The following is a 26483-nucleotide window of genomic DNA, read 5'->3' on the forward strand; positions in this document are numbered from 1 at the left end:
CATTTACACTGACAACAATATAACTGTTTAATGATGCTTCCCAAAAGTTCCAGCAAAGCTTCCGCTCTGAAAATCTGCGCGCGATTTCACGTCAAATCATTTATTTCAGAAAGCGTTTCCCTCATTGCAGGTTGGTCGCATCACAACGAATTTCCCCGGAAAAGCTATGTTTTTTTCTTCAACAGTACCCTAGTTGAAAGGGGGAGGAGGAGTAAAATGAAAAAAAAAAAAAACTGGTTTTTATGCATTTTTCTCATCCACTCACATCTCTACTCCTCTTGTTTGGCTTATCGAGGAGCGAGATATCACACGCCACTGCCCATTGCAAGGAGTGAAGTCGTCGTCTGGGTCCTTAGACAGCGCATGCATAGGCAAGACTCAGAGAGCCAGTCAATCAGTAGTTTTTTGTTTCCTCATATGACACATCAAGTTGGTGCAGCCTTTACGCAAGCCCTACGCAGTCCTTCAGCGCATCCGGCAGAATGGCATAACCGGCGCAAGGACGGGATACGCCTGTACTTGTTAGTTCCCGAGACACCGGACGGGCGATACCGGGGCAGTCTGTGTTTAGTCTATACGCAGCCTATCGCAGCAGTGAAAGAGGATCTTCATGCGGCGTCAACCTCGCAGGCTGGCGCATTTCGCGGTACAGCGCAATCTCCGGCTGAGTATTTGTTTAAAACGCGCTAACTTTCCCTCTCTAGTTCAGCACCGCCTCTGGGACCCTGCTGAACGCGCACTAGTCAGTCTGTCAATAAGCGGACCAACGTGAACTCCGATGGCCTCGTATGGAGGTAAGTAGATACTGCTAGATGTCTGCCGCTTGCGCTACGGTGTACGTGTAGTTCCACAGCCAGACACTTCTGAATCTGAAGTTATGCGTCAGGTACTTGTTGAATAGCCCCAAATCCGGCCGAAATAGTGATACAGGTTTTCAGTTGTCTGGTTATTTTGTTTAAGTAGCAGCCCCCTGCGGGCTCGCATTAAATTCAGCGGGATAAAAAATAGCAATACTATCAAAATTGTATGGACAATTATTAGTCGTTCTATACAGAAGATTATGATTTGCAACCTAATCTTGGCATGAGAGCAAAGTTGCACCTTGAAAGCGCGTGTGCAGGCAATAATCAATAAATCAGTCAATAAACAGTTATTTTCTTCCAAGTTTGACGCAGATGATGTCAATACACCCGGAAACCACGATATATACTCCTCTGCATCCGAAGCATTGGCTGAGTGGAAAAGCGCCATGTTTCTGAACACGACATGACGGGCTTGATTCCCACCTGGGGTGGTTATTTTTAGGCGAAATACTAAGACGTACGCGCGTGTGTACGATATTTGTGTGCATGTTCCAGAGCCCCAGGGTACCTGAATGATCTCTAGTCATGCGCTTCGGCTTGAGGTACACAGCTTTTGCGCGCAACAACCCGCCGCTGTGGATCAGTGGCTGAGCGCAAGGAGGCAGGTTCAATTACGACCACGGCGGCCGTTTTTCTAATGAAGGAGAAAAACGAAAACGTTCGTGCGTCGAGATTTTGGCATGCGCTAAAAATCCTCAGGTACAGACAGACAAGGAACTTTATTAATGGTCCTGAGAGACTCCGATGCCCCCCTTTTCAGGGGGGTGATGAAGCCGCAGGCCGCTCCCACGTTGGGACGGGAAGTCCAAGCTTCACCGCCGCATCGTGGGCTCTCTGGACAGCCCATAACTGACATGAAAACTCGGAGCTTCGTAGCGCAGAGCTCCACTCTTCTTCGGTGCAGCTATTCGGGCCTCTCTGTAACCAGGGGCACCCCCAGAGCATATGTTCTAAATTACTTTTCTGTCCACATCTCAGGCAGTCCGGACTATAGCCGTCTGGATTGATGGAGTGAAATAAAGCCAAGTTTGGATACGATCCTGTCTGAAGCATGCGGAGTGTGATAGCCTGTGGTCTGTTTAGTTTACCGTGGGGAGGAGAGCAAACTCTCCTGTGAAGGTAGTAGTGCTTAGTTATCTCATTAAAGGTGTAAAGAATGTCTCGGAACTCGACAAACCCAGGTTCAACAAGACCTCGACTCGCATTCGCGCCCGCGCGGTGGGTTAGTGCGCGCGCTTGGACGTGTGCGATGTCGTTGAGGTTGGCGAGGGAATCGATCTGGGAGTCGAGATGTGCCGGGAACCACGTGATAGTATGTGGATGGAGTACTCTACCGTGGAGGATTCTATGAGCTTCTTCGGCGATGGAGCCAGAGGCGTATGCCCTGACCGCTGCCCTCGAATCAGTGAAGATTTGAGTTTTCTCTTCGTCCAGGAGTGCCAAAACGATAGCTGCCTGCTCCGCCCTAGCCGGGGTGGAGCCTCTGATGGTGGCTGCGCAAGTGACCTGGCCTTCGTGGTTGACTAATGTTGCGACGAAGCTAGATGAGCACCCGTACTGAGCCGCATCCACGAAGCTGACCGTGTGAGGGGAGTCCTTGATCTGCCGGAGCAGTGCCACAGGCCGTGCTCTGCGTCTACCCGCATTGTGTTGCGTGTGTACGTTTTTAGGAAAAGGAGCAACCATGATGTTTTCCCTTAGGTGATCCGACATAGCACACTTACGTTCCTCCACTACGGTGGGGCCGAGTCCCAAAACCGCGAGGATCTCCCTCCCCGCGAGTGTGCTGGGTAGGCGTGATATTTGAGCCGTTTCCTGGGCTTCAATGATTTCGTCAAGTGTGTTATGTACACCCAGCTGGAGGAGGCGTTCTGTGCTGGCATTTACCGGGACTCCTAATACTTTCTTGATGCTGTTACAAACTAGCGCTTCCAACTTGTTCTTCTCGGATGCATACCACTTGTGCATTGCAGCCACGTAGATGATGTGGCTCATGAGGAATGCGTGGAAGAGCCTGAGAAGGTTATCCTCATTCAGACTCCCCCTCTTATTAGAGATTCTAGTGATCAGGCCGATCACGCACTCTGTCTTGGTTGTGATTTTACGGAGTGTGGTAATGTTAACTCCGCTAGATTTAATGAACATTCCGAGTACCCTTAGAGTGTGTACCCTAGGAATGTTGGCACCACTCTTGGTGTGAAGCTTGATGTTAACCTCGTCGAGGGGCTTCCACCTTGGGCCTGGGACCTTTTCTGACCGGTCTGTAGAGAAGTAGCTCAGACTTTTTCGTCGAGAACCTTAGCCCTGTGCCGTCGAGGAAGGTTTCGGTTCGGTCTACCGCTTCCTGGAGACTCGATTCCACGTCCCCTTCGCTGCCTCCGGTACACCAGATGGTGATGTCGTCTGCATATATAGTATGATTAACTCTCTCGATTCCCGAAAGGGATACCGACAGTTGCCTCATAGCCAGATTGAACAATAAGGGCGAGATCACGGCTCCCTGAGGCGTCCCTCTGGGCCCGAGTAAGTACTCTTCCGATTTGTGTTCTCCGACCTTTGACGTAGCCTTGCCAGCCTCCAGGAACGACCGGACATAGCCGTGAAAGGCCTGGCCTAGGTTGAGTTCCGAGATAGATTCTAGAATGTGTCTGTGCGATATGTTGTCAAAAGCCTTCTCCAAGTCGAGACCGAGAATGCCCCGCACGTCCCTCGTATCGTTGTCTATGATTTGAGTCTTGATGAGTTTCATTGCATCTTGTGTTGAGAGGCTGGCTCTGAAGCCGACCATGTTATAGGGCAGGAGACCACTCTGTTCTACGTGCTTTGCTATGCGATTGTTAATTACATGCTCCGCTACCTTCCCGACACTAGACGTGAGGGAAATCGGTCTCAGATTGGACAAGTTGGGAGGTTTGCCAGGCTTCGGAATTAGTATTACCAGGGCTACTTTCCAGTCCCGGGGAACCTCGCCCGTCTGCCAGGCCTTGTTGATTTGAATCCTCAGGTAGCCAAAATTTATCCGCATCCCTCCACAGTTGTGTGCTTCATAGCCTTAAGGCCTATATATTCACAAAGACAAATTCTCAGCTAGCGATATGGAGGAACATATTGTACTCAAAGTACGGGAACGCTTATCAGTCCTAAGATTAAAGCTCAACAACTTTGTAAGTACATAAAAAAGGTAGCCCGTAGCACAAGGCAGAAAACGTGCACATGTTTATTAAACATAAATTATGATCGTATCTTGTTTACAGTTAGACAAGTGTTCTCAAAAGCTCTGTAAGTATATGTTGTCTTTGAAAAAATACTGTAACCGTGAAGCTCCCCAAAGAAGGACAACTGAGAAAAAAAACACCATTAATAATGATTGGCATTTCGTGAAAAGGTGCGTCGACCACCCAAACGCACTGAAAAATATAATGAGAAGATCAGCATTACGTACGAGACGCGCAGAAGGAACTACAGAACGTGTGCGCCGTGGTGAAGTTCATTTGCGTCTTTTTTTTTTTATTACGAGCTTACAAATTGTCCCCTTCGCTAAATGGCTCTGTGGTTATGTCTAGGAACTGGTTTCTATGTAGAGGCACAGTTTTCTTTTTTCATGCTCTGATTTAGGGTACTGGCCTCACTAACTTTTTAACATTTAAGCCTCACTGGTAAAGGGCTAAGTCCATTTTTCTTCGGCGGCCTGATCTCTTTCGAGGCGGGTACGTGACCCCGATTACAGTTCCTCCAATTAATTCACGTGGAGATAAGCCTTGAGCCACTTCAGGCAAGTTTTCCCTTGTTTCAAGAACCACCTCTCCTGTGCAAATGATTTTCCGCGAGGTATTCCACCGAAGGCGAAGCTATTGCGGGTTAGTTTTCTTAAATGGAATTGCTTGAACATCGTTTGTCGCGTCCGCATTCACATATAACCGATACTTGGCAAAGTAAGCAGTCCTGGGGTTATAGTATTCGTTGTCTCAATTCGGTTACCGGATTATACGGCGATTGTATGTCCCTGTGGTATGCATGCCTAGGGTATTTTTGTTTGCACTTTATTACTTTATTCTTTCTTATATTTTTAGATTTAAGCGTTTAAAGCTACTCCCCAGTCATCGTCCGGGCATCCTAATTTCATCTCCGGATGAAAACCATAGTTTTCATTCCTGCACTTCACGCTTATGTGAACGTCGTTAGTGCGGAGCAATAATTACAAGATTTCGTCGGAAACTTTTCCGATTAAATTTATATTTACGCAAATCCAGTTTGGCGTCCTACCTGAAATGCTCTTTTTGCAATGAACCAGAAACAATTCTCGACTGACTTTAATTTGCCGAAGCATTTTCTTAATGCGACGCACGTATCTGGCGTCCACCATTCGCCGACTGCACGTCTCCTACCGAAATTCTTTCCCTTGGGGCTTTTACGCCAGGTTACTGCCACAGGGATCTATGACGGCTTTCTGTGCTTTGTTAGCAGCGACTACCAAGTTTTCCTGCTAGCCAGCTACGTCGTGTTACCTTTCCTTTGTTGGGACCAAGAGTCAAAAGTTTAATCTCTTCGTGACTCTAGCGTTATATTCCTCTGTTTTCTTTTTCTTTTTTTGTCTTTTCCAAAAAAAAAAGGGGGGGGGAGGCAGTTCAGTCAAGTTCTCAATTGTGAGCTTCCTGGCCAATCCCACGGGGAGATATGTGTCACTTTTTGAGTTCACCAACCAACCCCCCAACCAAGAATAAGTGAGCTTGAGGAAGGCCTGTCGGGATGACGTTGAAAGCAGCCCTAGTTCCACAGGGGACGTAGTCAGAACATCCGGATCTACCCTTCTGCCTGAAGCTTTGGGCCCTCGTTTTGACTCCTTGGCGCGGGCGCCGTGTCAAGCTGACCGGAAGAGCGACCGCTGCCCCTCCGCAGCCTTAACCCCGTCAATCTCAACCAGTCTTCAGCGCCAGCTACCTCCGAAACCCACTACCTGCACGGGAAATGTTTATCGCTCTGATGGCTCGTTGAAGCCTTGCCTATGCGTTCTTTTTCTCCCGAAAGCTCATACATTCTGTGCAAGCGTTGAGGGCGGAGGGTCCGTTGTTCACGGAGCCAAAGGAGGCAGAAGGCCGGGTAAAGGTAAACTCACGGGCAGAGTTTATTGCACTTGCAATCTAGGTAATGCATGCAGACAATTCATGGGCCGGTCACTAACCCGAGAGCGAGGCATTAAACACCACCGCAGAGATTGAAATGGTGAGACCCAGCGCAGGAATACCTTGCAAACCGGTCGTCGTCATGGTTTGGCGCAATCAGGGCTATAGGCGACCGCGGGATATACGGGGGCTTGCGGGACGTCTGCACAAACCTCACATCGAGATCAAGAGGGCGCCTTTACTAGACGTGCCCTGCCCTCGACAGAGCGAACACGTTGGAGGGCCACAGCATCTTTGAGTGAGGACATTCTTGAGGAAAAGTGAACTATGAAGGTGCGCGTCACGTAATAGCGTCCGCCAGGGAAAGCTGGCTATATGGGGTTCGCGAAAATGTCACGACCCCACATCATTTACAATCCCGTGACTCTCGCTAAGTCCCGGTCTTTGGCCGTGCCACTGACCTGACGGCAACATTACAGCTTGCTTATTCTGGACTAGTGAGTCACCCTGAAGTGCCATCAGCAATATTTGGCTGAAATTACCGCCCGCCTATCCAATTTTTTTTTCTTTTAGTTTTTTACCCTCTTACCTCTGTACCTGTCCATTGTGGACACTTCTATATTCGAGAGTGTCGCGCTCCGCACTGTAAAACTCTCCGCGAAGGATTACGGAAAAGGGTGGCTCGCAGCGGAGCGATAGGGGAGGACGCGGTCGGCACCAACGAATACTTTAACATGCTGTCTGCATTCAAGGAAGAAAAAAAACTTTCCTAGTACTATGGTGAACTCGGGACATCCCTGTTTTTTTTTTCTTTTTCCGTAGTACGTGTCTCATCCAAGCACTCGTGTTGTGTATTTCCTTGTGTTTTATCTTACCCCGCTGTGAACCATAAAGTTTTCCGTACTTCTAATAGCTTTTTTTATCTGAAAATTGTGTACCCAAGGTTTTAACGTTTCTCCGCTCTATACAACAGGTCAAAAATGCACTCTGCTCCTGTCGCGCTGGAATCATTCCTTTTTATTTTATTACGAGAGTTTGTCCTGTGGTATAACGATGCACGAGTTGACAGGTACGCGAGCAAGTTGGCTTAGTGTATAAATCCCAGAAGTTGTCGATGAAATAGTCCATGAACCCAGCGCTGCAGGTCTGGAGGGCGGCGAGGGTGGTGGCCGGTTGCCCGAATGTGCCGTAGTCGTATTTGATGCAGTCCCGGGCGGGTCCACAGCAGAGGCTGCGCAATCACACTATGTTCGGTGGAGTCTCAGAATGGCAGGTCTTATGACCCACGGTACTGCTATAAATGAGTGGTTAAAAATTCTTTTTATTGGATGGGAGAATATGTCAATGTTGTCTTTAAGTATATGCACTATAATTTAATCAGCACAGACTGCTTTATTCACTGGAATCTGTTTTGTTATTTCTATAATTTCCTCCGCTGTGATTTCTTCGAAAGCAAAACTATTTTGAATCGGAGCAGGCAGGGCAGGATTATGGTCTTCGTCATTATTATTCGATGAAAACTGATTTTGATTGGTTGACTATGAGGGTTAACGCACCGACACTGCACAGGCGATGAGGCGCGCCGCAGTGGCGGGCTCCGGATTAATTTTGTCTACCTGGGGATCTTTAACGTGAGGCGAAATCTTGAACACATGGGCGTTTTCGTCGATCAGAACTGGTTCCCGACATTGATGAAAAATTCACTAAACGTCTCAAGTAGAAGTGAAGTGTCACAGTCTAAAGTGTCTGGGTCGGGCATATTATATTAGCCCAATACTATATTGGTGCAATTTATCTCTAGTGTTTTTGGCGTTTCTGGCACTATTCTTACTCTCGTCCTCGCTAAATTTGCGATACATTTCATAGAATCGCTTCCCAGAGTGGAAATAAAAGAATTTAACGAGAACGCCCAATTACTTCAAAAGTGGCAGTGGCCTAAGTTTTTTGCATGTACTAGCAGTTGAAAGGAGTGGATTTACCGGAAATCTCCCCTCCCGGGCATGGCGTTGGAACTGAATGAACATAATTGGAGCCACTAAATAAGCTTATTTAGTGAGGCTAGACATCACCATTACACAAGTATGAATTTATTAGATAGTTACAGCAGAAGAAAGATCCGGTCCCGGTACGGTACCCGGTAGACTACCGGCGCCACTGCGCATGCGCAGAGGAGGCAAAACCAGTTGCGCGCAAGCGCAGTGGTACTGGTTGGCACGTACAGCACCGGGAACGGTTCTCCACTCTCCGGTTGGCCGAAGAACCGGGGTGGTACGCTATAGGTATTGTTACACCAGTGAGCTGCATTCTTTTGCCTTTGCAAGCCAGATAACCGATCAATGAAAGCATTGAAGACACCATAGGTAAGCATAATGACTGGCCGAAAAAGAAATGAAGAAATGAACTTTTCCCGCAATGAGCACCGTTCCGCTTTGCTGTGAAAGCTATTCTTGGGTACTCATAAATGTAGTTTATTTCCTGCTTTTTATGATCATAGCATCACTTTAACGAAAAAGTGTTTGTTAGAAAGTTTTGTTGGGCGTTAGATGCGGTTTTTGTAGGTTTTTGTAGTATTGGGGCATTTCATGGGAATATAACAACCGCAATTAACAGCCTTCATTGCACGCATTGTAGCGGTCGTGTCTTTTATTGGCTTGCAGCGCACCACTACAAGCCTTTGGGCCGATGGGTAACGTGCTCCTCCGGTGACGTGCCGCCAAATGCCGTGGCGGGTGGTAATGACCACGGAGAGACCATCTTCGTTGGGCGAGCTGTTCAGGACGGCGACGTGATCCCGGGCAAAGTGGTCTCCTCTCACAGCTGCTGCTACGTGTCTTACGGAGGCGAAGAACGCAGACACAGCGAGTACCAGGTCAGCACGCTATTTATTACATACGCTTTGGGCCTCTGCTGCGGGCATTATTAGCCTCATTCCCACAGCCGTTTTTAACCCCGTCACGTCACCGTTACGGTAGCGTCTTCCGTCATGGGCGCCGTTTTTCGACCGATTTCTCGCCGAAAACGGTGCGACGGTGACGGGAGGCCGAGCTCTACGTTTCTGTCACGTCAACGTGACGGGACCATGCCCCGTGCTAAACCAGCCAATCACAAAACAAATTTTTACGGCTAAATTTAGCGAAAAGTGAGCACAAACCATTTCCTTTACTTTTCAGATTAAAAACGCTGAATTCTAGGCTAAACTGATCACTAGGCAGACGACCCTGTACTCTGACGGAGAGCTCCAGTACGAACGCTACTCGTTTACGTCTCCGTCGCGGTTTCTTGACGTGACGGTGCCGTGACGGGGATGGTGACGGCTGTGTGAATGAGGCCTAACGAGACACGGCGCTTTGCAGTTCAAGGCGACGAGAAGTGCCTTCCCACTGTACGCCGAAGACAGCAGCTCTTTCATTAAAATTAGCGCTTTATAAGCCCTCGTTATAATGAAGTGAAAGTGAATTAAGGCAACAATAAGTTTATATAAGAGGCACTTTGATAGAAACTCGGAATTCATAAACACGGACTTGTATGTTGCGCCGACTGGACACTTCGCGTGCAGCCGCTCATTCGAATGATTTCGTTATAACGTGGGTTGAGTTCACCATGAACACTGTGATGTCACATGCGCAAAGTCCTGCGAACAATGTGAACGTGCAAGGTTTTCGCAGAAAATTCAATATTTGACCCACAGTACATAATTCAAACCCTTCAAGGGACGCTCATTCCTTTTGAACAATTTAATCTTCAGAGCAAGGTACTAAAGAGGATGTTGCCTCGTTTCGTCTGCGCCTTGGACACTTATGCTTGGTTTCTTTCGTTGGCATATACCTCACAAAAGGATACCAACCTGTTCACGACGCGAGCAGTGCCTGGCCAGAAGAACCTCCCCATCACTTCGCTTAGCGTCTCTTTCCAGCTGACATTGTTGCCTTAACTGGTATAAAGCCGTGGCGCCCTCTTGTGGGCGTTCTTTTGTACAAACAGCCAGATGGTGCGGCGCCGGCCCGACCACCTGATGTATCCTCTGTCCTGACGTATCCGTGAAGTAACGGTGCAGGCGCCAATTCTTCTGGCTGAGTTCTTCACTGCACTGGTCACTGCGCCAAGTGACCGTTTGGTTTTCCTGGGCTCGCATCTGCATCAGCAGCTGCATCTTACCAGTATACGCATCTTACGGGGCAGAAACGTACGGGGCAGAAGCTGCATCTTACGGGGCAGAAACTTGGAGGCTCATTAGGAGGGTTCAACTTAAATTGAAGACGACTCAGCGAGAAATGGAACAGAATATTATAGGTGTAACATTAAGAGGCAAGAAGAGAGTGGAGTGGGTCAGGGAACAAACGCGTAATAAGGACATATTAGTAGAAATTAAGAAGAAGAAATGGACGTGGGCAGAGCATGTAATGCGGCGTCAAGATAACCGTTGGTAATTAAGATTAACAGAGTGGATCTCTAGAGAAGGCAAACGTGGCAGGGGGCGGCAGAAAGTTAGATGGACAGGTGAGATCAAAAGGTGGGCGGGGATAATTGGTCGCAGTTAGCACACGACCGGGATAATTGGAAATTAATGGGAGAGGCCTTTGCCCTGCAACGGGCGTAGATAGGCTGGTGGTGATGATGATGATGATGATGGTGGTGATGATGATGATGGCTGACACCTTCTCGCTCAAACGGACCAACACCCCGCAGCCGCAACCTTTCATGGTTACGTCTTAAGCCACAGACACGCAGAGGGCTTTTGTCTCTTCTGGAATACGGCGATTAAAAACCATTGCTGCTATTCTCTTCTCTTCGCTGTCCTTCAGTGCTCGTGAAGCATACATCGTAAATATAGCAACTGCTTTCGAAAACGCTCCTTGAGAGTTGAAGTAACGCTATTGCGCCTTACATCTTAAGACCCAAACGTAAATGTCACATGAAACTTGTTTATACAAAGGCCAGCCAATTATTTTTTTTCTACATTTAATGAAAATATCTGCATGTGAGTGCACACAAACCTCGTGTGTGATAACGTCGTTTTGGAGGGAAACGATTGGTGCATGTAGCACTAGCTATAATCGCCCGAAATATTTCAACATGTATGCGCGAAGACCAAGCTCTACTTAATGGATGGTTTCGAAGCAGGAAATTCCCACATCCCGCGTTTTCCTTCTTCTCGCAGGCTCTAGTCAGCGACGGTGCCGAGTTTGTCTGGCTGCCATCTTCCGATGGCGCCGTGCCATGTGGAGCCATCCAGGGCGGTACCTGCGAATCCGGAGAGCGTCTCTACATTGGTCGCACTTTCCACAACAATACGATAACCATCGGAAAAGTACACCCATCCCACAGATGCCTGTACATCCCTTACGGCGGGAAGGAACACAGCTACGACGAGTACGAGGTCCTGGTCTGCAAGACTGTGGACTTCTGAGCAGCCCGCTAAGGGGCGCAGCGATGCGCTATAGCTCACATCCTACTCGTAATCTCTGAGGCATTCTTCCTGTCAAACTACCACGTCCCTTTGTTTTGACTAGACAATAAACTTCGCTTCTTAATCAACCCCTGGCAGGCTGTCTGTTTAAGTCTGTCTGCTCCAACTGTTGTTTGAAAGTGTAGGATCAAACGGCATCCGTGGCGATTATAAGTTTGATGTTGGGGTGCAATTAATTTCAAATGAACTTCATAAAAACAAAATAAGAACGCGGCAAATAAATGGACTTTCAGAGGATTCTTGCGTGCTAGCTTTGGCGAGAACGACAATGTAGAAAAAACTCCCACCTCCCCTCGCGGGAACCCCTGTGTAGATGCGACGTATAGGGGTTTCACGTTGCAGCGTTCGACAGCGGAGGAACGGCGCTGGAACGATGGAGCGGAGTGGCGCAGGCACCGCGTTTTATAGCGCGCATAACGGTGAGGGGACGCGCCGGCGCCAGTGCGTCTGCCGCGGCTATGACGCAACACAATCCAACACAATCCACTTTAATCCAACCAATCCAAATCCAATCCAATCCTATCCAATCCAAGCCAAGCCAAGCCAAGCCAAGCCAATTTAATCCAATGCCCCTCGCGAGAGAGTGTTCGCTATCGGAGAGGAGAGGGGGTGAGCGGCGGAGAGCGCAGCTGGCGCGGCGAGGAGAATGGGGGAGGGGTGGACGCCGACAACTCCGGATGGATGAGGCGAGTGAATGAGATGCGTTCGCATCTGAAAGAACCGTAGCTTTGTGACCGTGCTGTGTCTAGTGCACGCGCCCAGCATTCTGCTTCAGGTTGTGCTGCGTCACAGTGGTTTCGTGGACACTCTCGACCATAGCGAGGGTAGACGGGGGACAGCATGCACTGCTGGCTTGGTAGTGCTGCTTTCGGGGGCTCCCGCTTGTCACTGCATGGACTTAGTCGGCTGGCGTCCCCAACATGGGACGATAGTGCTTGCATCAGAAAAAACAGAATTGCTCTCGCTATTCGGCTTCAAACCTCCTGCCACGTACCAACCCCCGTCAATCTTTCATATCTGGCCTCACCATCAATGCAATCCTCAACCCGATACGCTTTTTCGGAATCCCCATTGAGCACAACAGACCACAACTATGGCTGCACCAACGAAAGCAGAAATGAAAATATGTTCAGCATACAATCTCGGGACTCCCTAACAAACACGGGAGGAAAAATAAGAAAGCAACTCAAACTGTAGCTCATGCAGTTTCCATTAGAAACCCTCACTTACGGCGCCCAGGCCCAGGCATCTCAAAATTCTGCAAATCTAATTATCGTGCCCCGGCGACGGCTTCACGCAGCCAAACAAGTCCGCAACATCCTTCGGAATCATCATGCCTCTCCGTAGGCAAAAGCTGAAGAAACGTGCCCGGCATGTTGAGGTTATGATGTGGCTTGCGAAGACGTAGGCTTGAGAAGGATAAGGGGAGACACCATTGAAAGAAAACGAGCCCGTTGTAGAAGAAAGATGGCGTAACAAAACTTGGTGATGGGCTAGTTGGTTCATGGTTCATAGTCACGACCATGAAACAACTAGCCCAGCAGCAAGTTTCATTAAGCAATATCCTCAACCCCGCTGATAACAAACACTTTCCTGTGGTACGCCCTCCGCACCATCAGCGGCTTTCCCCGTCACGCCACAAGCACTCAGCATCAAGCCGCTGGCGCTCCCTTCCCTAGAAATTTGTTTAGAAGGGAAGGTCAACCAAACCATCTTCAAGAGATCCCGTACGCACCAAAATGTTTTACTCAGCGCGTGGGTGAACGACAACGGCATCCACTCCACAACTTCTCTGTCCCCTCAGGCAAAGACCTCTCCATACTGAGGCTACGGCATTGCATTCAATCATTCGTGCCGCCAGGAACATCCGAATAAAAAGCGCGTCAACCTCCTTTGCACAACTAAACAACCCGGGAAAATGGTCATCTGTGAGCATATGCTTCTTGGGGCCAAAGGGCTCCAAAAAGGGGGGGGGGGGGGGGGGGGGGGGGGAGGCAAGGGGGGAGCGGCGAGAGCCCCAAATCCTGTAGTAAAAAGAAGGGACCCCCCCGTATTAGCACCATTAGACCGGTCGTGGTTCCAAAACAAGAAAATGACTGGACGGGTCTAAACGGCGAAGCCCAATACAACTGAGTCATTTTACCAGCAGACACCTGGTGTCAGCCAAGGCTAATTTAACTAGATCCCCATTAGCCTCATACCTTTCCTTATTGTAACTTGTTACTGACACGTAGCTTATGCTGCTCCTACAAAAGGGAGAAAATGATTTCCTTCCCAAAATTTTATTCGCAATATAGATTGTATCATGCCTAAAAGCAACTGGAAATGCATTTAGGGAACGATTGCGCTGCCCTTACTCAACAAATAATAACCCTAATTATTACATCGCGTAGCATTTATGAAATGGATAAAACGCTCTGACCTAAAATAAATAGATTTTGTTGAAAGATTTATTTGGAAAAGCCAGGGCCGATTTCTATTGAAAACTAATTAGATAAGACATGGTAAAAAGCGCTCTAGACGGGGACAGAAGAACAGGCAGTGACACGGGACGAGCGCTCGTCCTGTGTCACTGTCTCTTCTTCTGTCACCGTCTAGTGCGCTTTTTGCCATGTCGAAGTCGTATCACCAACTAGCCCGAATTTGTGCGTTGCCTATTCAGATAGCAGAAGAAAACACACTCTGGTCTCTTGAACCACAAAATGAGAAAAGAGAGCGAAAGATTGGCGAGCGTAAAATCTGAGTAGCAGAAAAATGGGAATCGAGCAAACGATGTTCTTATAAGCTTAAAAATCATCATCTTCGTCGTCGCCGATAATCTTGATACCCTTCACCTTCAAAGCGCTTCCAAAAGATTAGCCCCTGCCGAACGCCTGATCGCTTGGAGCAGAACAATTAGTTATCATTCGAGCACTCGCCTTGACCATATGCGACCTCTCATCTAGGATCCCAGCCAAGATGCGTATTCTGGCAGACTCTTTCGGGGCGATCTAAGAATTACAAAAATATCGCTCAACTCATCTGTACCTTCAAGCAAATCATTAGTCAGAGAAATGCTCTGCTTATAATGCTCTGCTTACACAGGTCCGCACTGACTGCTTTCCCGAAATTGAGTCTTCACCTCCAGGGAATCAGGCAGCCCCCACAGTTGCGCAGAAAGCTCACAATTTACCAGCCTCCGCTCGTTCAAGTCCGATGCTTGGACCCACCTAGGAGCTAATCTCTGAGCATTGACTTCCTCCAGCCATCCGCATTCGCAGACGCACACACGCACACACAAACAAATCTTGTTCAAGAATTAACACGCACCGAGGGCACTACAACCCTTGTACTGCAAACTTTTCACGAACAAATTATTCACTAATGCCTCGTACGTGTCCGGAACCCTCGGCAAGGTGTACAACCCCACAATTTCACCGAAAAGTCTCTATTGCTAGTCATTCACCCCAGCAAATCTTCAGCACTTCACTTAAAGAAACGTGATAAAGAAACTCCCTACGCAACATCCTTAGATCCTAACATCCCGTAGATGGCCTACTAATCTTTTTTGAGCCGTGCACTGCATCTTCCCGAGGACTACTATGAAACCTGCTCAAGACCGATATTTCGGCCACCCAAAATTAGAACTAACCCTCCTATCTTCCCTCTTCCCTACGTGGCCTAAAGCCTCCCTATTTGTAAATAAAGGTCTTACAGCAACAGGAACATTTGTCGGCTCTTTGTTCTACGTACGGCTGCACCTCTGAATTCTGTTATTCGGGCATCTAGCTAACGCACAATAGGATTAGATTCCCGCACAATAGGAATGGCCGAAGCCCTGTGCACACATATCGACACATGCATAACCATCCACTCAATAGCGCAAAATAAAAAATACGAAAATGGACTTGGAAAGGCCCAAATAGTGAAACAAAAAATGAAATTGCCTTCATTTTAACAGGTATTCCACGCATGGTGCATGATGTAGAAGTACTTGGCTGGCTCAAAACAAGTGTTCGCAGGCTGGCAAGAAGCCGCAGACGCCTGGATTTAAAGAAACACTAAAGGCTGAATGAGCTTTTGCTTTAACTGAGAGGTCATATGTTTCTTAGCGCTATTAGCTTTTGTTTGACGAGCAGCGATGCGTTATTTCCCGAGAAATTCGCAAAGAAAGCTGGCATTTCTCTCTCCCGCTTCCCTTTCATTTTTTCGTAACGTAAGACATCGCGTCACAAAGTAGGAGCGAGGCACCGGTGGTCTAGAGCGTAAACGGTTGGCGCTACGCGCTCTCTGGCAACGGTAGAGTCACGTTTTCTTCGGGTTCGTGACAACCCGTGAGGGGACACTGGGACTCGTTGCAGGATGGAAGGCTATTTCTCTGTTCATTCTCAAACTACACACTGGCTTTCGCTGCAACACACAGCAAAAGTTGCACACCTCACTTGCAATGCTTCCGGCCACGTGCCGGTTCTACGTCCCAAACGCCAGACGACCTCCCTCGTCGAAGTCCGGCTCTCAACTGCCCGCTGCCGGCGCCCCCCAGGTGGTGTTGCCCCAGCCCGTCGCTTCTTCCCCACCCCACAAGAACAAACAAAACACCGCTACATACAATATCACCGTTTACATTGACCCGATGAGGGCACGTTGAGTCGAAATAAACAGTTTTTTTTTTTTTTTGGACTCAACCCGCCCATGTATAAGCGGACGGGTTGGGTCGGAGAGCCGTCTTGGCGAGTCCAGTCGACTCGGAGGCAGGGAGTGGGTCGGCTCGTTCGTCGGGCTGAGTCGGCGGGCCGCAGGGAGCAGAATACCGTATTTGCGCGGTTCGAATGCGCCCCCAATCGCAACGCGCGGGTCAGTTCGCGCAGGAAAATTCGAAAAAAAAAAAAAAATGACACTGTTGGTACTGCGCAGATGAAAAAGACATGACACCACGTACCTGGAATAGGAAGATTTTATTTGGCGTATGCAGCTGTGGAAGCCCAAAATGATTGTACTGCATAAGGTTGCTTATACAGCTCCCGCTGGAAATAAAGTCATAGCGGGAAACACTGAAGCCGTTTGCGATTTCAAGTGCCTTGACCTTCATATTTCCAGGCATTACGGGATAATTGCGGCAGCACAAAAGAATGTGCAACAGCTGACCAAGGTATGTGACATGCCATTGAGGAATTAGTGCGCCGAAATGCACTCACTGTTGACGGATTGTTTTTATTGGATTGAGTTGGACTTTGCGGGGACTCCGTGTCCATTCCGCATGGATATGCTGCTGGCCGCTTTAAAGCCTACTTCGCTTTTTGAGCCCGATTGTAATGCGCACACAAATATTAAGGCTTCCTTTTAGCAAAAGAGGGTGCGCGTTAGAATCGTGACAATACGGTAGCTCCTTTTCCGGGAATCCTGCCGCTCCCCTCACCTCGATCCTTTGGACGGGGTTCATATAAACGCGGGAGAGGTCCAGGTAGCTGAACCCGCCAGTCGACTCGACCCTTTCTCGTCGAGTCCATGTATCCGGGGCTAATAACGCCATGAGCGGTGGCAAGGCTCAACAAAACAGTTCCTAAGAATTTGGTTGCTTCGACCTTCCCCCGGCGGGCCAAGGCCATGTGAAGCTTTGCCATTGTTCGGCCCGGAAGCCCCGTCTCCCGGGACCACTTCTACGCCCGCCCCCTTGTCGCCATGATGTCCTGGCAGGCAAAACCTTGACAGGTAGCTTTAACGTCACCAACCCATGGCCCACCACCGAGAACGTTTCTTTGACCAACGCCTCCTGTATTTTTACAATGCCAAACGCATCGCCTGCTTCACAGTGGGAATTATTGGGACGCCTGTTTCGCCACATGCCGCAAGGTGGGGCCCCGAGGTTAACAGGGATAGAGTTCCTGTATATAGCTCCCGCAGGGAGCTAAGAGTTGCGCGACCGACCGCCATCTTTGTTATCCGGATTGCTGCGGGAAAGCCGCCCGTCGCGAGTGAAGGAGCCTCGCCGCCACGCTTCCGACGGCGGCCGACGCGCGGTGGGGGCGCTTCGGTCGGCAGCGCCTTACGGCGGCTACGCTGGATTCCTGCGGTGCCGCTCGCGTCGGCGGCTGCGGCGCAGCCGTAGTGGGGGCTTCTCTGCGCGGCATGGATAACCGGAGTGTCGCAATCACGGCGGCGCGTGGAAAAGGGTCGCGCAACTCTTAGCTCCCTGCGGGAGCTATATACAGGAACTCTAAACAGGGATCACCCGATAGTAACTGAATTAAAGAGCGGCTTCTGCCAGATCCTCCTCACCAGAGTAGGATCTGGCCACCCTGGAGTAGTAGTTGGCCGCCACCTCCTATGACTAACCGACTCAACTCTCGGCCATGAGACACCGCAGCTCAGGTGCATTGTGAGCTGGTCAAAATTAATCCGGAGCCCTCCACTACGGCGCGCCTCATCGCCCGCGTTGCGCCAGCGCGTTAAACCCTGCAATCAATCAATGCATTGTGAGCACGTTCTGAGCATCACGTACTATTTACGGTACGGTGACCTGTTCGTACATTATGGGCACCATCCTGTGTTTCATCTTCCCCTCATTATCATCCTCATCTATATCCATCCCATCGTCTCCATGTGAATATGATCGTCATCGGAGGCTGGTTCAGAATCCGCGACGGCTACAACGCTTCCGAATAAACGTCCTTCTGCACATGTCCCTCAAGGCCCTCTCAAGATGTATACAGTAGATTCTCGATAAACGGGACTAAAAGGGACCGAAAAAAATTAGTTCCATTTAACAGGAGTTTTGTTTAATGAGAGGTGTGCAAAAGTGCAAATTTATGTGCATACACACTCCAAGTATCATTTTATAGAACTCTAAGCACTAGAAGGTGAATGTAGCTGATAGTTTTTCAAAAAGCAAGAAAACTACAAGAGGTTTAGGCGCAGAATTCACAAAGTTTATTTGGCAACAATTAGTCACTGTGCACTAAAAATGCATCAATTTTTTGTTTGTTTGAGTCCTCGCAACCGCATCTTCAGGGTCGTTTTTCTGTGGTGCTTAAAGAAGCCATGAAGAGAAAACAAACACAAGTTTGGTTCATTCAAAAGATTGCGTCGTTAGAATCATATACTGACATCACTTTTAACGTAAACTTCGCTCAAATAAGCTACATAATTAGGACAAATGGAATGGCCATACGACCCACTAGTTCATTTCCCGCAACAGAACCTATGATGTCATACCAGCCAGCTCTGCAATTGGCGGAGGGCGGCAAAAGCAAACGCAAATTAGCCAGAGCTTATAAGCTTGCCGAACGAGCTATTTGCGCTCATATTTAGGGCACATTCTTTTTAAAGCCGTAAGAATGGTGGGATAAGCAGTGGAAGTTACGAAAGCACACGTAAACATAGAATTACCGATGCGTACTGCTGTTGGTATTGCGCGCCCTATGCTTGGTTTAGCTGCACAGGACCGCGGGGCTTTGGGGTTGTCTCAGACGACACTGGCCGATTGACGCAAGCAACGGTGTATTACGTGACCAGTTGGAAGTTGGCGCCTGTATCTGTCGTTTCTTCTCCTCTCCTTCGTCCACGTCCAGTTTGCGCCACGTTTTCTTCTTTCTTTAAGTATGTAGCAACTAGCTCAACAGCAAGTTTTGTTTATACGTGACCATATCTGTCAAGCGAGCACTATGTTTCACGAAACGATTATTTTCTCCCTGAACAAAAAAAAAAAAAAAAAAAACAAGCCAGGTACAAATACGGTCAAAAGCAAACCAAAGGCAGAAAACGGCTTTCCACGGTATGGTGGCGCCATCTATGTTCACTAACGGTAAACAAGGCTTCCTATTCGGCTGCAGAGCTAGGGTCCACCCTAGCAGAGCGGTCGTTTCCTGTGATGTCATTGCATACCAGGAGAACGCACGATTTAGCGGGAAAATCAAAATTTTTACTTAAATTAATTTGTCAGTTAATAAAGCATCGTTTGCATTCGGACAAGCGCTGCGGGCACTATAAAACACGAAATCTTTAGAATAACACAAACTTGTATTTTGTCTCCATGGCTCCTTTAAGCTTTAGATTACTTTTGAGATCCTCGTTCCTTCTGAAAAAATCTTTTGGATACTGCACAGCTGACGGTGCTCCTTGAAGTGGGGTATGTTCTACGGCAGCTATCTCTTCACAGATTAAAATTATGGTTCATCCTCCTTGTCCACCTCTTCATTGCAGACGCTTCCTTTGGGACCCGAATCACGAAGTTTCGAAGGCCTACCGTATCTTCTCCTTGTCGTGCTGGAACCTCGTTAAGCTACTTTTCGAGACACCGTGCTTCGTCACGAGCGCCGTCATTGTGTAAGAGCCCCTTTAGAAGTCAAAAGTGATGTCCATCTTCGTAAGCGCATGGTGTGCACGCTTCTGTTTCGCCATTGAAACAACGGAGGCTAGAGACCTCAACTTCATGAGTCATGGTGAACCACCGAATTTAGAAGATGGCAACGTGGTAATGGAGTACGAATAGCACCGCGATGGCACGAACGAGGCGGCAGGAGCTAAGCCCTCGGCAACTTGATTCGAGACCGAACGACGAGAACAAGAACTGCGATATTGATTTCATCGCGCCAACACGGCTGGCTACTGAGACGAGGTTTACGACGTCAACGAGCCCCCCAAAAAACGAAATGCTCATGGCAATTGGTCTGACAATGAGTTACATTTTCGGTTCCGTTTACACGGATACGCGGAAATTTTAGTTCCGATTACCGAAAGTTTTTTGCGTTATCTCAATACAAAACCAACCAACTTGCAGGCTACTGTTTCATTTAAGCGGTTTGAGTTTATCGAGATTCTGCGCTATATATCTATACCTATAAAAATTGGGCCCATCTCCCCGCGAGGGGGACTCGAGTAAATGCGTCGCATAGGGGGTGGGTGTATTGCGTTATCGTTTAGTGTTTGGGGAGTTGGTGGTAGTGAATGCGTTGTATCAGCAGCTTCTTGACGTAGTTTGAATGAGTCAAGGATATAAGGCGCGTTCGTAGCCTCCCATTCTATGTCGGCTTTGTGGCGCAGTGGGTAGAGCACCATGTACATTGCGTTCCGCCCGCAGCGTCGAGGGATCGAAACCAGGCGCCGGATAGTATTTTTTGAAGAGCGAATGCTCTTTATAAGCGACCCCAAACCATCCACCGCCGGCGTCGGCGGCGGCGTCCGCAGTGCTCTTTAAAGAAAAAACAGCATCCGGCGCCAGGTTTCGATCCGAGGACTTTGCGGGCCGCAGCGCGACGCGCTACCGACCAAGCCACAGACGCGACGGTGATATCAGTGTTAGACGCGCCTTATATCTTTAACGCATTCAAACTACGTCGTCAGCGGCGTGCGTTGGCGACTCAGCGGCGTTATAGCGGCTTGATAACTGCGTGGTGTACACGTGATACTACAAACCCGATGGAAGAGATGGAAGAGAAGGCGGCGAGGGGGTGGGCTGCGGGGGCCGAGCGCAAGCGCCGCAAGCGGGCCGACAACCGTGCATTCGCACTTTCACATTCTCCCCCTCGGGGAAATGCGGGGGAATTTTTATGTAGTGTAGGGGGACGGGTGCGGACGGGGACGGGTGCGGACTACGATTACGGACGTCAACGCGGGTTACATCTTGAGTTACTGAAATGCTCTGCATTTAAAAGAAGTGCCCGACTGGCTGACTGACTGACTCATCAACGCCCAGCCAAAACTGTTAGACCTAGATACTTGAAATTTCACGAGATTTTTGCGTCATTGAGTAGGTGCTCACTAAGGCGGGTTTTTCAGAAATTGCACTCCCAACCGAAGAAAATGGCGAAGTTGTGGTTTCGCAAATTCCTGATTTTCTCGGTCACCCATTCACATATCGAAGCGCTTTTTGCTGATATAAGTAGCCCTTAAAATACCTAAAAAGTAGTTTTTGGATTTCGCCCTAACCTACACCAGCGAGGTGATTCCGCATTCCGGAACTAAAACGGTGTTCCTAAACATTGTCAAATAAATCTTTCACCGATTCAGTAATCCAACTAATTTTTGCTAGAATATGTTACTCATACAAATGCACAGAACCGTTTTTAAGCATTTCGCTCTGCGACGCCGCTAAAAGAGTAAAATTGTTTTTTACAAATGGCATGGCTGATGAGACAAAAAGGCCTGACAGGTTATGTACACGTCTAGCCAAACTGCTCTTTGAAACGGCTACAGATTGCAAGGGCACATTCTGATTACGGTGTTGGAGGTAAATATTTCTTAAAATTTTAAAAATTCCACCATGTAGAGAGTGAAAAGCGGTAAAATAGTTTTTCAGATATTAATTTTTTTACCGCCCGCAATCTGAGATATCGAACTGGTTTTTGTTGAAATAGGCAACTTACTCACGTAGCTCAACACTGTTATACAACATTTTTCAATGACACTCTCCCAATTGGGGGAAACGGGATTTCGTGAAAACACTGTGTTTTTACACTATCGTAAATAACCACCCAGCCAGTTGATATCTCCCATTCGTTTTTCTTGAAAATGCTGCCCATTTATTTGCCCAAAAACCACTTTCAGGATTTTGTCCTAACATGCGGATAAGAAGGCCAGCGAGATTTTTTAATCTGCCTCCTTCTGGACGTAAAATTCAGTTGAGTTTTCCCGCGTTCGCTTAGCGGTCGCCATCTGTTGACACCTTCGGCAACTACGCGTCTCCCGTAGGAGCAGGTGTCATATATCATAAATGTAAAAGAGAAGATGTACCAGTAAAAAACGCAAAGGTTAGCCCCTCGGCATCTTCTGGGACTTCCTGCAACCTCGCGCCTCCCGTAGGGAGCCCATGTTACTTATGATAAAACTGTACCGATGAGCATCGTTCATATCTTCTGAGATAGCACTTCCTACAAGGAAGAATACCCCTCACCCAGCCGGCCCCCATCATGTGTTCCCAGCGCAATATCCTGCCGAATTCAAGTTGTGTTTGCAACCTGGCACTCTTCCTCATATCATATTAAGAGTGCAAGCAAACCAAGCTCCTTCTTCCATCCACTTTTCCAAACCTTGAGCTGTGGGAGAACCTGGTGACTAACAGCGATCTGGATGTCCGGACCATACTTCCTCCAGAGCGAAGGCTGCCCACTCATCACGTGGATTTTTGAAATTGGGAACCACTCCCACTTCGCCGGCTCAATAAAACCTTTTCCCTCACTGACTCATTCGCTCAAACGCTCCATCTTGGTGCAATTTGTTTAGCGAGAGTTGCAGTAAAACACGAGTACCAGTCGTTTCACATTACCACGACGTGCCTGCAGTAGGAGCTATGTACTGACAGCAGGCAGGCGCTCCCGAGTGTGCACCACTTCCCAATGAAGTAGCCTAATATTGCGACTAACAAATACCAATTGCTGTCCTCAATATAATGGCCCACCCGGGCACCGCCGGGTACTACCGCTAGTATATATATATATATATATATATATATATATATATATATATATATATATATATATATATATATATATATATATATTGTGAGCACAGGAGTCGTCGTTTTCTCATAACTGTTACTCGAATGGCCAATCCCATCTAGCAACTCATCATCAGTGTGGCGCACGCGAGCACCACACCATCTTCTTCACCTTCCATCCTCGCGCCTTCTTGACCATCGCTTTTCGCAACGGCCTCTCGGCGAGGTTGCGTCGTCATTAAACGCGTCCTTCGTTCGAGTCTCCCGTGTCCGAGTCTTGCAATATATATATATATATATATATATATATATATATATATATATTGCAAGACTCGGACATATATATATATATATATATATATATATATATATATATATATATATATATATATATATATATATATATATATATATATATATATATATATATATATATATATATATATATATATATATATATATATATATATATATATATATATATATGTAATTATCGCGACACTTAGGCTTATGTGCTTTAAAGGAGAGACCCTGGCGGGCCATATATTCTGACCGATGCCTTTTCTATACACGTCGACACAGCAGCCACGCTATTTGACGACCCTCAATCTAACATAATCCACCTTAATCCACCATAATTACCTTAATCCACCTCATTTCTCATTATTTTCTCTTAATTCCACCTTGATACATCTTAAAACACCCTAATACATCTTAATTCCCCTTGACACATCCTAATCACACGTTACAAATCCTTACTATCAATCACTAATCAATCATTCTATTTTAACTCATATTATTCTTCCTCAAATCTTAATTCTCTCAATGCACCTTAACCATCTTAATCTTGCCTTATTTCAAATTACTAATCATTACTTACTTTGGTAGTCATTAATCACCTCTTGTAGACGGTTGGCATGCTTTGTTTCGTTTATGGCGTGGGTATTCGTATCTTTCGTGTCAAGGCCGGGGTCATTGAAGGTCACCCTTCCAACGAGAGAGACAACGCTTTCGCCTAAATACAGTCTTTCACCTGAATAATAAGCTACATGTGAATAAAGTCATAAATCACTGGACAACTAAAATAAAATAAAACACGAAAGCTTCCGAAGCAAAACGCGTACTGTACAAACCTCTTGTTTTCTCTGATTTTTTAAACGCACTGCAACGTGGCTTATCGATGAGGTGAGAGGAGGACATCAAAGCTTTCGACGGAAAGATATATGTAGTCATTGATGTTAGTCAGTCAGTAGCCTTGTACTCCCTGTAAGCATCCCCCCCCCCCCCCAGTTTGCCTGTGAACTAAAAAATTCCCCGCATTTCCCCGAGGGGAAGAATGTGAAAGTGCGAATGCACGAGTTGAATTTGCGCGGTTCGGTAATGTTCGCGAAAGAGAGATCACACACACACACACAACTGCAAAGAAAGAAAGATGCATTTATTCACAGACACCTATTTGTGTTGTCGTTGTACTTGATTGCTAGAGCGGATCTCAGCTTTGAAATTTCGTGTCTGTACTCCTTTAAGCAGGTGCATTAGCCCTTCTCACGCCCGATTCTTGGCCAATCTCCCACGTGGGTATGTGCCATGTCAGCGGCCAGGCAGCGCGCGCCCATCTCCCCCCGTTGCCAATGAAGACGAGGAGATTCCTGGCCAATCCCCCACGTGGGTATGTGCTATGTCAGCGGCCAGGCTGCGCGCGCCCATCTCCACGTGCGCGGACATCGCCGGTGGACGCAGGTTCAGGGTCGCTTAAGAAGTGCATTGCACTTAAAACGTTTGAAAGCTGCTGCGTTCCTTTTAGCTCTCCGCCTCCTTCCGTTCCTCCTACCCTCACACTAAAGACCTACATACCCGATAAGAGACTTCTGCCGCCACCTCACCCTAGACTGACCCGGCAAGAACAGGTTACTTTTCGTCGAGCATAAGATAGATAGATAGATAGATAGAACTTTATTCGAGCCCTTGAGGTCACCGTTGAGGCGGCCTCCGACGGGGTGGTCCCTTATTCACAGGGCCCATAAACGGCCAACACCTCCAGGCCCCGGGCCACTAGGGCCGCGTGGGTCGTTGCGGTGGGGCTGGACCGTAGGATCTCCCATCGCTCTTTGGGGGAAGGGGGTAGGGGGGTGGTGGTTGGGAATGGGATTTGTGGGATGGGGGCTTTGAGTGACGTACACTCTGCGATGACGTGTCGCAAGGTGCCTTTTTCTTGGCGACAGAAGGGGCATGTATCTTCATATTGTTGTGGGACACGCTTCTCACACCAGCTCTACTTCACCTGTACAGAACCCATACACACACACCCCTCCCAAACTGTGCACGCTGTAAGGTACCGCAGGATCAAACCCACATTCTGTGGGTCTGTTCAAACACCAAGCCAATTAGGGCACACCACACTAGAGAGTGGCTGACTATTGCAACCAAGTTGGAGGAGCAGAGAAGCCTGGCGGACTTCATCTTGAAGGCCACCAGAAGCTGCCTGGAATAAGGCGGCTCTTAGTCTCCCCGCCACCCTCGTTTCCCCTTCCCTTTTGAATGGAAATAAAGTATTCTCTCTCTCTCTCTCTCTCTCTCTCTCTCTCTCTCTCCTTCCGTGAGCTCGTGGTTACCGGTGATAATCAAAAATGTCCTTGAAAGCTGGCTTTGCTGTGCACGTACCTGTATATGTGGGAGCACACTTTCGGAATAAAAGAGGGCCAACATGTATGAAGCGAACACGACGGTCGCATTTTATGCATTGCATTGTATTGTAGTACTCTACACTCCTGTGTAAATGTTAGAAATGTGAAAATAAATTTTAAATGACACAAATTACCGACGGCAGGAAGGTCTTAACCCAGCTCTCGTCGTGGGGGCCTGTTTTGCCTTATTGTGTTCTTTGGTTTGTCTTACCAACATGAATGAACCGGTACTGGTATCTTTAAAGAGCACTTTAAGCGTTTCAAGGGCCATGACGACAAGGTAGACCTTAGCTTCATTCTAAAAATTTCTTTCTTGGAGTAAAAGTAATGAAAATTTTACTCAGAACAGCACCCAATTTAGCTGCACAAGTAGTAGAATAGAAGAAAGGGTTGTGAAGCCAGATGGTCGTTCCAGTACATTTTCAATGACGTTATAGACCGCCGAGCGTCCCACGGGAATACATGACCCTCTGAAATTCTCCTTTTGTGAATGTGAGCCCCCAGCTGTTGAAAGGGGTTGCCAGGAGACTAGGACAATAGTTTCGGTAGCTTCTACAAGTTCACTTACTGTTTATTTTCAAGCACCTTCCTTATGCATACAACAACACAGAACATTCATTCTAGCTGTCAAAAATGCCCGTCACGATTCCACATTTGCCGGCACCACTTTTCGATGGAACGACATTTCCATTAAAATGGACGGACATAGGCAGAACTAGTGTTCCTTGAAAGTTAAGTTAAGAGGAGAAGACGTGGACACACAATACAAAGTTAGGAAGATCTGGAGAACAACAACAACGATGACGACAAAAATAACGAGGGCGACAATAACAACAAACAACAAAAACGACGACGACGACAAGAAGAAAATGGATGCAGTCTACTGAATACAGAATTATTCAGTCCTACATTAAGGTACAAAAGGAAGGGTTGAATGTT

The 26483-nt window shown here is 47.8% G+C and overlaps 1 protein-coding gene across 1 annotated transcript; it reads left to right on the top strand.

Moving 5' to 3' along the window:
• Positions 1 to 526: 526 nt before the first annotated feature.
• LOC144155802 (natterin-3-like) lies at positions 527 to 11518 on the top strand. Its single transcript, XM_077687478.1, has 3 exons — positions 527 to 794; positions 8641 to 8852; positions 11142 to 11518. The coding sequence occupies exons 1-3, from the start codon at positions 779 to 781 to the stop codon at positions 11388 to 11390; spliced, it is 477 nt and encodes a 158-aa protein (XP_077543604.1). The 5' UTR covers positions 527 to 778; the 3' UTR covers positions 11391 to 11518.
• The last annotated feature ends 14965 nt before the right edge of the window (positions 11519 to 26483 follow it).

The sequence above is a fragment of the Haemaphysalis longicornis genome, unplaced genomic scaffold (assembly GCF_048455015.1).
Source record: "Haemaphysalis longicornis isolate Haplotype H1 unplaced genomic scaffold, Haemaphysalis longicornis Haplotype H1 scaffold_1, whole genome shotgun sequence".
Taxonomy (NCBI): Eukaryota; Metazoa; Arthropoda; class Arachnida; order Ixodida; family Ixodidae; genus Haemaphysalis; species Haemaphysalis longicornis.

Bases quoted from the DNA above. Each gene is read 5' to 3' on its own strand.
- LOC144155802 (XM_077687478.1), top strand. The intron at 8,853-11,141 runs GTCAGCACGCTA...TTCTTCTCGCAG, and splicing joins GCAGACACAGCGAGTACCAG to GCTCTAGTCAGCGACGGTGC.